Source organism: Polistes dominula, unplaced genomic scaffold (genome assembly GCF_049000335.1).
Source record: "Polistes dominula isolate Pdom_NZ unplaced genomic scaffold, Pdom_raw_medaka contig_73, whole genome shotgun sequence".
Classification (NCBI taxonomy): Eukaryota; Metazoa; Arthropoda; class Insecta; order Hymenoptera; family Vespidae; genus Polistes; species Polistes dominula.
The window spans coordinates 2,440,541-2,454,966 of NW_028300951.1; the positions used below are offsets into that span (position 1 = coordinate 2,440,541).

The 14,426-nt window shown below is 30.4% G+C and overlaps 1 protein-coding gene across 5 annotated transcripts; it reads left to right on the forward strand.

The window, feature by feature from the left end:
• The first annotated feature begins 55 nt into the window (after positions 1-55).
• Positions 56-14,113, forward strand: cyst (rho guanine nucleotide exchange factor 18 cysts). 5 transcript variants are annotated; one of them, XM_015316137.2, is made up of 19 exons: positions 56-194; positions 288-494; positions 814-941; positions 4,169-4,495; positions 4,613-4,959; positions 5,110-5,259; positions 5,333-5,520; positions 6,494-6,569; positions 6,655-6,784; positions 6,859-7,051; positions 8,050-8,121; positions 9,429-9,485; positions 9,570-10,122; positions 10,226-10,455; positions 10,530-11,077; positions 11,182-11,381; positions 11,451-11,630; positions 11,703-12,415; positions 12,989-14,113. In XM_015316137.2, exons 3-19 carry the CDS (start codon positions 902-904, stop codon positions 13,233-13,235), a joined length of 4,251 nt encoding a protein of 1,416 aa, XP_015171623.1. In that variant the 5' UTR covers positions 56-194; positions 288-494; positions 814-901; the 3' UTR covers positions 13,236-14,113. The 5 variants fall into 5 exon arrangements, with proteins under 5 accessions (XP_015171623.1, XP_015171625.1, XP_015171624.1 ...); XM_015316139.2 differs by having other exon boundaries at positions 4,169-4,402; XM_015316138.2 differs by lacking the exon at positions 8,050-8,121.
• The last annotated feature ends 313 nt before the right edge of the window (positions 14,114-14,426 follow it).

The window sequence follows — 14,426 nt, forward strand, 5'->3', positions numbered from 1 at the left end:
TCGTCTCGAGTGGACATTTTTATCGATTGGACAGTTAATCTAATGCACCAACTGAGACCGACCAATCATTTTTGAGTATATCTTCGAAATATTATATTTTCAAAACGTTCTATATCAGTCGTTTATTTTTTTCTTTAATATATAATGAAAAAATAAGTTTCATGAAAAATGTGAATGACTAGTTTTAGATTTAGGTATATACAATTTTTGTAGTTTATATTTAAAATATTGGAAAAGACAACATAACCGTGAATAATCTTTCCTTAATCTATTTTTGAACGTTACAGCCAATACACGGAGATTACTCCATCCTTTACTATACTGTATTGTCGTCTACCGAGCGTATATACTTTAACTAGTACAAAATGGTCGACGTGCCTTCGATGTAGGAAATTATTTTCCGTTACTATATATTTCATTATTTTATAAAGTACTAAGGCAGGATAAAGCACATTCGATACTAATGGATTTATAAAAAAGTTATTACATTTTCGGTACGTACTTGTTGATTCTATTATTATAGTTAAAAGTTAAACTATGTTCACCTGTCAATACGGCTTCCTTTGGTAACAAAGTGTGTACGTAAGACACCTTTTAGTTGTCTAAATTAAATGCACTTACGATTAACAATGCCTTCTTCTTTAACATCGTCAATTTTTAATAAAATTCACTTATTTCTCATTTTAATGATAAAAATCATATTTTCTATTTCGAAAATTTGATTTACACAATTATAATACTTGAATTAATATTATTGCCAATGATATATGCAATTCGTAGAAAATGATATTAAATATTTTGACAATTTTTCAGATCATCAACATACAAAAATCAGACATTTCTCAAAACATTGTTGAAGCAAGACAAGGAAATAAAGAATAAAAAAAAAAAATAAAGAAACATGGAGAAACGGCAGGAGGTACTAGCTCCATTTTCATCCGGTAAGTTAATATTACTCTTATTATTATTGCAATTTTACTATATTTTTAGATTTACATGCTTGTCCTATGTAATAAAATAATATATGTACATATATATTTATGTATATACACATCTATATCTATATACATTATTTCTTTCATTTAGTAACAAAACTTTTTTATTGCACTAACCTAATAAAACAAAACAAAAATATAACTCTTGCTTGCCCAAATAATAATGCCTTTTTTCTTCTTACTCCTTTTCTTTTCATAACACATTTTATTAAACGTGTAAGTTCTATAAACAAATGTAAACAACTTTAAACACTATATATGCATTTTTATATGCACGTAAATGTTATATCTTTAATTCTATTAACCGAATAATATATTTTCTGTAAAATATTTTCAATTATATTATGGTATATATTTTATTATTGTATATATTTATGTCAACGAAACAAAAATAAGTTACATATATTCTAGTATTCATGATTTGTATAAAAGTGATTAACAAATTATAAAATTAAAAAGAAATAAAGTCAAAATTCTATACTTGAAACATATTATCAAAATTTAATCGATATTTATAAAAAAAAAAAAGAAGATACGAAATCGAATAACGTTCGATGTTAAATTATTTAGAATATTTTAAAAGTCTCTGCAACTTTAATCGCTGTAATCGACTGTGAAATCTACCAATAATAATAATAATAATAATAATAATAATAATAATAATAATTTTTCAATACGTGTAAAACTAGACGTATATAAAGTACTTGGTTATTTCATTGGTCGTAGATCACGTGATTGCGAAATAAATTTCTACCAATAATAATTGCACTAATATTCATATGTGCAATAAAGAAAGGCGGTAAAATTAAATAATCGAACAAAAACATATTGAAATTTTAAATACAATCTATTTATATATATATATAAAATCGTTACGATATAATAATAATATCATAGTAACTTTGTAATCTAAACAATGAAAAAAATATATATAAAATCAATGACACGATAATGATAACGACATATTTATTAATGCGTCATTTGATTCTTCTATCATGATACTAAGAAGGTACATGCTTATCATTCAATCTTACAATCAATGACATAAAAGAAATAATAATTATAGTAACGTTAGTAATAAACGTTAGATTTTAAAACATATATCGTGTCTCGATAAAGTTATATCGAAAATTTAAATCGATTCACTATTGTGCGCCAATAATTTCAAATAAATATATGAAATTATCGAGAGGTCGTATTACATATATAGTACATAGTAGTATATGCAGGTAATAATGAGGGGTGGGTGGGTGTGATAAAAGGGGGAGTAGAGGTTTGTAGGGTGTTGTAGACAGTAAAGTATAATGTGCATTGGAGATTCGAAAGAACGAAAAAGAGGATGTAGAAAAGGTGGAGGTGGAGATGGAGATGATGGAGATGAAAAGGTAGGGAAAGAAGGGTGAGTTGGAGAATGGATGAGGAGGAGGAGGAGAAGAAAGGAAAGAAGGCAGGTTGGCAATGAAAAAGAAAGAGAAAGAGAAAGATAGATAGAGTCATCACGGTCTGGGCCAAGTATTGGCTGAAAGCATGGAAAAAAAAAGTATTCTTTAGATTTTCTACATAACTATTACATTTAAATATTGGAAAATGTTAAATCTTTAAAGATGTCATACGGTGATATATATATTTATATAAAAATATATTTTTATGAAAACGTAGAGATGAATATATATATATATATATATACATATATGATATGTATGTATGTGTATGTATATGTAAAAATATAATATGTACGTATGACCGTATACGTCAGGTGGTATGTCACGTGTGTGGGTAGATTTTGGAGGAGGAAGAAGGGAGAAGACAAGTCGCATTTGGTGGGCGGAGAGGTAGAAGTTCCGAAGGTCGGCGGGTGATAATAGGGTAGGGGTGGTGGTTTGACTTTAAAGGTGGGGGTAGCGCGCACGATGGATCAATTCAGTTTGCGCTTGGAAGCAGCGCTACGGGGAAAAGCAACAGTCTGTCTACCCCCTACTACCCGGAAAAGTGCTGCTACTGATTCTCGAGACACTCTCTGTGAACGAGTGTATGTATGTGTTAGTAGTAGTAGCAGCAGTACATGCACCACCGTTCTTATTTACACGAAAGAGAATAACAATAAGTTGCGATAACTTAGAATCGGTGTGATTTAAACAAAACATATTTAATCGAAGATTATTCTATTGTCAAGTTAATTAAAAAAAGAAGAATATTTGTTTTTATTCGTTAATAAGAAAGTATTATGAGATAAATAGTGAGAAAAGAGTCAAAACTGTGGGGGAGGAAACGTAATCGTGGTACGATTCACCCTCTTTATGTCTATCTGTCTTTTTCTATCTTTCTTTTTACTTCCCCAATTTCAAAAAACACCTGTCATTAATATAAGATACTAGAAGAATCAAACGTTTATCGATGAGCTCCCGCGCTTCTAGATATACAAGTATAGATTTAATATTTTTTTCTTCTCTTTCCACACGTAATCCTTATCATTATCACGATGTCACCATTCGTGTAGTACTTGACGTTTCACAAATCATGTATAGACGAGCTCATACATACCTTGGATATATACGTATGATATTGTTTAATTTGAATTATTTTGGTGGTTTTCTTTTTTTCTTTTTTTCTTATTGTGTGAAAATGTAGATTAAAAAGATCAGATAAAATCGAATTATTCGTCTATGTAATTTTTCTTTTGTAATATCCGATGCAGTAGGAACAGTAGTACCTAGCGCGGAATAATTTGACCTAATTTCTATTGAATATGGTTCATAGTGCCGTCGCGCGACACAAAGATCGGGAGACTAGCTCGATTGTCAGTAGATGTTTCTGTTTGTTCTTCTTGCAGTCAATAGGCGCGAGGACGTTCATTTCAGTATCGGTTTTTACTCTATGTCGCGATATGGTTCCTAAAGTGTGTCGTTCGACGATACATATGACTTTCATTCTCTGCATTGTACTACACTGCATCATGACATTTCATTCTTTTTCCCTTTCTTATTCTTCTTCTTTTTCTTCTTTGGATCTGCTTATTATCTATTTTATTTAATTACAGAAAGATGACATAATTTTTAATGAAAATGGATTAGGACAAATTAGATATATCAATGTAAATGATAAATACCCATTGTCAATTTCATATTTTACCTTAGAAGTATACGTTAATATCAATATTAATATTTTTTTTATAGATGAATGTCCCAATAGTGGAGAGGATAGCGAAGAGGATGTAATAACAGATTACCTTGGATCATCACATTCCGACTGCGACCGTGTGCCTACTATTAATGGAGATATCGGTGGTCTGAGTCTACATGGAAACATAGTTGCAGAGACAGGTTATACCGAAGATAATACCAACAAAACAATCACCATGTCTGGAGGAAATTCTGTACAACAACAGCAACATCCGTTGCTTACGCTTGGTACTAACATTCAAACTCAGCCTAATCCTCTTGTACCCATTATTAGTGTTACACCTCATTCTCCTGGTCTTGCTAAGAACTATCCTGTCTTAGGTAAATATTTTTATTTAGATTTCATGTTTTAAGTAATAAGAAATTATTCCATCCGTCTCATTATTTATAGTTATCGAAATATTACTTTTTTTTTCTTTTCTTTTGTATTTTTTACAGAGGACAATTTGCAACATTTGCACGAAATTCAAGACCAGATTCAACGTATGAAAGATTTGACGATAAACACTTTGGGATACAATAATCGCATGACCTCTTCGTGTCCTTCTTTATGTCCGTGGATATTTGCTGAGGGTGGATCACGTTCCAATAATCATGAAGCTTCTGATCCGGATCTCCTTGCTAATTGTTCAACTAATAGCTCTCCGACACATTTTCCATCTATAAGTTCTCATGTGCCACCTGTAGAGGGTATAGATAGAAGACGAAGTTGGACGGATTTGGAAGATAGCAGACGTGGCAGACGCAGATATTCCGGACAAAATCACCTACAAGCACAAAATATGGTTAATATACATGCATTATTCGTTTGTTCTGATATTATGCTTTATTTTATTTTATCGCTTGATATACATTTTTTTCTTGCATTGTAAAATAATTTGATTTATTATTTTTAATGCTTCGATGCAAAATATTATTTATTATTATTATTTCAGCGACAACGCAGCATTAGTTTAAGTAGTCTGGACAGTGAAATGGAACTAGAACTAGATGGAAAATCTTGTAGTGGAACCGTAGGGGTAGGTAATCGAGCATGCAGACCACAAGCAAGTACTCATTCCTTAAATGAGGCAGACCTTGTGCAGGTAATTTTAGATTAGAAATATTGGTCTAAATATAATAGGTATAGTGATATACGTATGTAATTTCCTGTCACAGAGCGAATATCAGAAGATTGTATCTAAAAGAAGTAGTCAAAGATTAGGTGAAAGTAGCAGTTTGATGCCAGGTTTAACTGGTGCACGTTTACCTCTTCAGAAATCTATTTCAACCCCTTCCATCGTTACACCGCCAATTCATACGCATCTCACAGACTCCGGTACACGGACAACACCTTCTCTTGCAGCGTAAGTTGCTTTTTGTGTTTATATTTGGTTGCAACAAATGTCAACACTTTTATTGACATATATATTATTATTATTATTATTATTATTATTATTATTATTATTATTATTATTATTATTATTATAAAACATTATTTCCATCGATGCATGAAATATGATACTCACACATTCACTTATTTAGATTCATGTAAATGCTTCTTTTATTTTCAACTATGTAACAAACTCTTAAGAAGATAAATGTAGATTATATTTCAATTACTGTTAACACATGAATGAATGAAATCCTCGTTGTTAGACAGCACGGCTCCGATCCCCCACTTCAAATGTATTTACTCATAAGTTTTTCATCCATTAATAACGAAGCTAAGATATAATTTAGTTAGAATGATATATTCTAAAAGTTCATTTCAAATTCAAGTAATATGAATAAAAATAAACAACATTGGAATTAGATTTAATAGAAACTTTTGTATATAATCCTAATTGATTTTTGTATTTGTTGAAATTGTAAAAAAGAGTCTTTTAATATTAATTGTACAAAAGTTTGATTATCTTTACACATACTAAAGTACAATTCATAGTACCTCCAACGTGTGTCATCATTTCTTATGTTATATCGTCGTTTCTTTGAGCGGTGGGGGTATTTTGGGGCGTTGCATTTCTTGCAGCGTCACAACTTTCACACATTACATAGTCATAAATATTGTGAAGACAGAGGGGGCATTCCAAATGTCCAGTTAACTGTTAATGTGCTGTTAGAACGAGTAAGTATTTTATTTGTATGAATGGGAAAGTGCTTTTTTTGTATTATACATTTGTGTATATGTGCAGAATTTATATTATTTTAAATATACATTTATTTAATTGTATACTTGTGTATTTAATTTTTCTGCAAAATACGAAGAAAAATGTTTGGAAAATGTAAACAAATAAAATGTAAAAAAATATAAAAATAAAATACTATTTTAATTTACAGAGAAACTGCGTATGACGATCAACATTCTGAGAAGACCAGAAGAAAGCGTGGCTCTATTTTTTTCCGTAAGAAAAAGGTAGACAAATAAATTTTATTGCTATCGTTATATTTTCTTACTTTCTAATTTTGTGATTCAAATTTCATGTTAAATATTTTCGTAGGATAAAAGTGGCAAGAAAAATAGTCAACAACAACATGCGTGGATAACAATGACAACTGGAACACAAGGAAATTATCAATGTGATGTTTGCATGAAGCAATCAACTAGTAAACCAATTCTTCATTGTGAAAGTAAATACAATATAATAAAACTTGTACGAAATATTATACGTTTAAAACTGACAAATCGTTTTTTCTAATTTTAGATTGTGGATTGTCGATACATCAAAGTCAAGGGTGCAAGGATCATATAGCATCAGAATGTAGTAAATCTAAACATCATTCTGTGAAGGCTGTTATTAAATCAACGTCAAGTATTTCTTCAGTTACAAGTAACAACAGCGTGAAAAGAGGTTCTACAGCTTCGTTACCATTGCCAGCATCATCTGGAAGTGGAAGGTAACTGCATTTATTTATGTATATCACTATTTAATATTTGCATTGGGTCCGCGTAACTGTGATTGAGATTCGCACGCAATTGGCATGGCTAAGCCCAAGCTCGGAGTTTTCTTTTTTTTTTTTTCATCACTTATGCTGATTATTAAATGAAAAGAATGATCGAATTAACAAAAATTGCTATTCGTTATTTTGTCAATTTAGATTTTTTTTTTTGTATTTTTTTGTATATATATGATCATTTAATTCGTAATATATTTTAATATAAGATAGTAATTATATTGCTCCGAGATTTTGGCTTGCTCATAAGCTTCTTATTTCTGATTGATTTTGCAATTAGCCACATCAATAGTGCAGCAGGCTTTCGCGTGTTCTCGAATTTGTCTCACATATCTTAATTGATATATTATTAACATATATGTATACATATATATAGATTTATATATGTATATAAAACCAAATAGCACAAAAATATCGTGCTGTGAAATTTTCTTTTGAAAGATACTCATCTTGTGATAACACGATGCTTTGGGTAAGTGCTGTGGTGCTTTCGTCCGCTAGAAAAGACAATTAAAACTATGATCATATTTTTTTTTTTTCGTGCTACACATTTTAGCTAAGAAGAAAACAATAATATATAGATATATATATAAGTATATAGAAACAAAATGATACCCTTCTCAATATAATTACAACAAATCTCTAACACCATACATATAATTCTCAAAGTATACATGAACAACATGAAAAAAAAAAATAGAGAAAAAAGGAATGAAATAAAATAAAACACAATATAAAGCTGGATTTTCCACGTGTCGATATAAAGAAAAAAAAAAAAAAAAAAAAGAAATAATAAGCCCGTAAAGAAATTTTATTGAAGGAGGGAAAAATACAAAAAAACACGAAATGAAATTGCCCTAATGCAGTGTGTGCTTTTTCCTCCCCCGTGCATTCCCTCTCGTGCTACCACGACAAACCGATCGATCGTTCGACGATTAAAGGGAAATTAACAGCAAGAAAACAGTGACAAGCTACAGCCCTTGGCGGCGAGTTGCCACCAAGCTCGGAGTCAAGTAAGTCTCAGATGTCTGATGTGTATTATTTCCTATTTTGTCGAAGCGTTCGCTCGTTTCTGTTCGTCGTGTATTATCCTACATATCTCTAGTAGGACGAATCACACTACATATCAATTCTTATTTGTAAATTATTTTTTTATCAGCACACACAACTCACATATATACACACATTGTGTCAAGAAAGTGACATTAATTAAATATTACGTCGAATTAATATCGAGAAATAAAATAAAAAAAATAAAAATATCAATCTGTGCTTGTCTGTGCTTCTGGATTTGCTTGCTTATACGATTTATGTTTATTCACTCATTTCATATCTTTCACTCATTTTTCTTTCTCTCTCTTTCTCTCTCTTTCTCTGTAATTCCTTCACTGTGGTCTTATTCAAGGTAATACATATTATTTAGGGTATGTTTGAAATCTTAGCTTGATCAATATAATCTGTTTTATTATATTACTAATTAAATAGATACAAACAAAATGCAATCGTAAGTATAAGGCTAAGATTTAGAGTACACCCCTTACTAACTGTAACCCTTCTCAATGCTATGATATTAGTTCTATATTCATAATTATCATGATAAACTTCATAATCATACTGTTTCTTATTTTTTTTTTCTATTTTCATGTTATCGATTGAATTGTTGTTCTTTTATATTTTACAATTGATTTTCTCTTGCTTAAATTTTCATCATTTTTATTTTTATTTTAATAACATTTACTTAACGTATATCGTTGCTGCAATTTTATTTGAATTTTTCTTTTTTTTTTTGTTGAATAAATGATTAGAGTTCTATAATAGTTACATTTTCGATTGAAATATAATGATTATAGGTTTATATGCATAAAGTTTGTTTAGAAGTAATAAATATAATGATTTGAGAATATATTATTAGACTGATTTAGACTAAAGCTCTATTTAACATATTTGCATCTTGGAATCCCTTATATATTATGTATAAACTAAAAGAAAATTGATAAACCTTATATCTTAATGTATAAGCTAACTTAAAAAATAATCTCACAATATTCCTATATATATATATATATTTAAAACCTTTAGTATCTAACACTAATATTAAAATATATTTTGAATAATATTATTATAAAGTATGGAAGAAATTTACATGTGCAGTAGGGGTTTGTATAGAAGGTAATATTATAATTATATTTTTCATTAAAAATAAAAAATAAAAAGCATCTATATTACATGCTTTTATTAAAAATCTTTCATGAAATATTAATAATGTTTGAAAAGAATAATAATAGTGTTGTTTTATTTATAATATGTATTTCTATTACAGTCAAACAATTAATGAGGAAAAGGATGCAGATAGTGGTTCACATCGCGATGCTTCCGGGTATGTAATGATATCAAACTTTGTTTATTTGTTTAATTATATTCTAAATAGTAATTTAATCTACTTTGTTTTTTATTATTTTAGTAGTTGGGAGGAATTCGATTTTGGAGATGAAGCACATCAGTTTACAGTAGGTGATCTCGAAGGCTTAGATCCTGAACTGGGCTTAGGAAAGGAAGAACCTGATTCATGGAGTACAGCCATTGGAAGAAAAGTAGCATCACGTCTCGTAGATCATTGTGAACGAGAAGTGAAAAGACAAGAGCATATATATGAATTTATTTTAACAGAAAAACATCATTGTTTAGTATTGTTAGCAATGGAAAGGATTTTTGTAGAAGGTTTACGACGTCATTTCCGTTTGGGACAACCAAATCTGGAACGAATGTTTCCTAGATTACGCGATCTCATTGATATTCATTTAAAATTTCTACAGAAATTACGTAAATGTCAAAATGCAAATCCTGTTGTTCCTACTATCGCTGACATACTTGTCGAACAATTCTCAGGTGAAAATTCTCAACGTATGAAAAGTGCATACGGTGAATTCTGTAGTCGTCATAGAGAAGCTGTTGAAACTTACAAGTATTATTTGCAACATGATGCTCGATTTGCACGTTTCGTACGTCACTGTCAGGTAAGAGATTCTATATATTATTATTATTATTATTATTATTATTATTATTATTAATGTGTACTTGTTTAGGATAAATTAATTTTTATTTTTAATATGAATATAGACAAATCCTTTATTGAAGAAGAAGGGTATTCCAGAATGTATATTGTTTGTTACACAACGTTTAACAAAATATCCATTACTAGTCGAACCACTTATTAAAACTGGTATTATGCCAGATGAGGGAGAGAGTTTAAAAAAGGCTCTGAGATTGGTAAAAGAAATTTTAGCGGATGTAGATGCTTGCGTGGCAGATAAAGACCGAGAAGATAGAAAATTAGAGATTTATAATAAGTAAGTTTATATACATTTATATGTGTGTGCTCTTTGAAACATAAAATTATTTTAAAATGCAATTTATTTATTAGGATTGACGCGAAATCATTCGCCACTTATCGTGGTGCCAAGTTCAAGAAATCAGATATAATGGCGTTCAATAGAATATTGAAATTCGAAGGAACGGCATATTTAATGCAAGGTCGTGGAAAAATGACTGCCATTGTTGTAGTCGTTCTTTCTGATATATTATTCTTCTTAGTTGAAAGAGATCAAAAATATGCTTTCTTAGTTCCGGACAATAAAGCTGCTAGTGTAGTGTCGTTACAGAAATTATTGGTACGTGAAAAAGCTGGTCAAGAATCCAGAGGTATCTACTTGATAAGTAGTAATCCAGATGAACCTGAAATGTTTGAATTAAAAGTTCAAAAGCCCAAGGATAAGCATGTATGGATTCAGGCAATACGTTCAGCTGTTGAAGCTTGTCCTCAGGATCCTGAAAATGATACTGATGTTATTACGGATGGCAATAGTAATAATGAATTAAGGGATACACGTTCATCTTCCATATCGATGCTTTATGCAGAAGAAAGACAAAAGATGATTAAAGCTAAGGAATCGCACTTAGTTAAAATTATTGGTAAGTTTCTAATTTAATGTTTAATAATTTATAATAATCTAAATACACATACAATATAATATATTTGTTATAATAATTAATTTTACATTAATTAAATGAAAAAGATGAAATACGAAAAAAGGACGTTGAGCAAGCATTATTGTTTGAAGAAAAAATCAATTTACGAACTAGACTTTTCCGTACAACAAACGTTTGGAATGAATATGATAATGATTATGAAAAAATGATTAAGGTGGAAAAAGAAATTCTTGATTATACTAGTCTTGCTCAGATGGAAATTATAGATACGACTCAACGGCAAAAGGTAAACAATTATTTCTATTAACGATTAAATTAAACTTATGATATATTATTAATAAAACAATCATTTTAGATTCTTATGGCTGTACGGGAAGCCACACGATTGGCTGATTCATTGTCATTTAGCGCTGGCGGTGCAACGCTTTCTAGAAGTTTAAGTTCAGCAGGTGAACGTCATAGCGATGCTTACGTACCACCAGCTCTTTACGTTCCTAGACGAGCAGAAACGTTCGCTGGTTTTGATCATAGTAAGGTAAGATTAATAAATATTCAATTTTAACAATAATTATGATCATGATTATATCGTCTTTATTATTTTTTATAGGAAAGATATCCTGTACGTGATAGTACAACAATTAATGCAGGATCAATTCTCCCAAAAGTTGGTGAATTATCTAAAGAAAATCCAGAGGACAAAGAAAGTTCCGAATTAGATGCGAACAAAGATCAACAATTAACTGCGATACGTTTATCAAATCATGTCTATGCTTTGATTTGTATAATCAATAATCAAATGACGACAATCGATGGTCTACAAGCTCAATTAAATGCATGTAAGGAGGGAAGTATGGGAAAATCATTGAATAACAGACCGAATCCAAATCGTCAATTGGAGGAGTTGAGAAATTTGCAGGATCAACTTAGCCGTGAAAAGGCAGCATTTCGTGATGCTTCTCAACAAGAGAAAAATCAATTGGAAGAAGAACGAACTGAGTTAGCAAGGCAGAGAGAACAATTGGCCGCCGAGCAAAGAGACGTTACACAACAGCGTGAACAATTGTATCGGCGATTGCAGGCGCTGGAACGTCAAGGTGTTACTTTGGTTGCAGGCTCTACAACAGGTCCTACAACTAATCATCTGCCACACGTGACACAAAGTGGTACAGAAATCGTACAACCACGAAAGTCGCAAGGAGACGCTAAGAGAATACCTATTAATTTAATCAGCGCTACCAATCAGCAGAAAGTACAAAGCAATCTTCCTGTCAAGCAGCAACTACCATTGAAGCTCGCAAGTGGAAGTAATAACAATAGCAGGTAGAAAATCAAGTGAATCTCTCACGATCTTCTACTATTTATCGTCATACGATATTGCTTTCACTTCATAATTACATAAATAGATACGTGTACATACATACATATATATATATATTCGTTTCACATCACTCATTCTTTCTGCTGTGGCATGTTTTTAAACTTAGCAGCAGCATGTTATAATAATGGCTTTTACGTGACGATTTACTATACGTAAACTACTACAAATGATTAAAAGGAACTTCGCGATATATCGCTTACATCCTCAACAAAGGTAAATCTATATATCTGAATAGAAGCAATCTTATTAATAAAAGTTTAACTAGGTCATATTGGTTAAATGGAAAAAAAGATAATGTCATCAAAGGCATTCCCCTTTTAGATGCTTTTAGAAAAAAAATTGCTTTCACGCGTATGTCTTTCTTTCTTTCTTTCTTTCTTTCTCTATCTATCTATCTATTTATTTATTTTACCTTTCGCTTTCTTATTTTGATATCATTAATATCGAAAGTGAAAAAATATGTTTATTTATTATAATTATTCTCTTTCTCTTTTTTATTATCGTACCATCAATAGGAGTGGAAGTACTGCGAGCCATTATAGTCCAGACCGACATACTAGAACAGGAAGTAGCCCTGCTATCGTAACTGGATCTGCATTTTCTTCTTCTGACCTCGGCAATAGTCATGGTAGCGGGACAAGTCTTACACATTCCTCAAATCGATCTCTTCGAAATACACAGTCTCCTCCAGAGTCGTATCAACAACAACATCAACGTGCAGAACAGCAACAACCATTGGAAGAAGAGGTGATCTTTTTCTGACGATTCTTTAGATTCGGACGAAAACATTCGCGTAATTCACGTCCAAATAACGATGGAGCTACTCCGACGTCTGTACAAACGCCTCCGCAATCTCGTTCAAGAGATAGTCAGACTAGAAGCCGGGTTAAGTCCTTTTGACTTTCAACTTTCAGTCGGTAATAAGACTGATTGTTATTTCTACATAAATACTTTCATTCTTTCTTTTTATTATCTCTTTCTCTCTTTCTATATATATATATATATATATTTCTATTTCTCTCTTTTTCTCTATTTCGAATATTATTATTATAGCTTTTTTTCTTTCTGTAACTTTTGATATCTTTAAAAACCTATAACTCTTTAAATAAATAACAACAAAGAATAAATATATTAAACTCTTAATATAAGAGAAAAGGGTTGTAGGTTTCGAAGAATTTCACAATATGTGACACGTATGTATTACGTGAAAAAACTTTCGATGTGCTGAAATGAACAGCACAGTATATATATATATATCGTTTAAAGTAAACACGAGTATGCAATATTAAGAAACAAATAATAATAATAATAATAATAATAATAATAATAATAATAATGATAATGATAATGAGGAGGTGATTAGAAAAAGAAAGAAAAGAAATAAATATAAAATATAATAAAATTCAATGATCACTTTGTTACAACTGCTATCGATGGCAATAATTCAAACTTTTATACCAAATCTCTTAAAACGCGTGATTACTAAGGACTTTTGTGAATGACAACATGCAATTCCAATTGCAATCAGGAAAGTAAAAGAGAAGAAGAAGAAAAAAAAAAAGAAGAAACTTAAAATATAAAATAAGCATATAAATAAATAAAGTAAATAAATCAATAAGAAAAAAGAAAAAAAAAAAAAAGTATTAGAGACAAGACCGGATTAGCGAGATAGTAGAGAAAACCAGCCAATCTTGTTGAATTTCTTGCTCGTTATGTTATATTAAGCCGACTGAACGTTTTAGAAACGCGCACGGTTTTAGACGAATCTTTTAAGTAAACCTGTTGCTATTTGCAAAAATGTAAGATAGATAATAATATGAGTACATATATATCGGGTGTGTCCTGTAATTGATCATATAAGCAAGCAGAAAATAATTCTATTTGAAAATGTCATGTCAAAAATGTCGAATCAAATTCTTTTATATATATATATATATATGAGATTTGATTTTG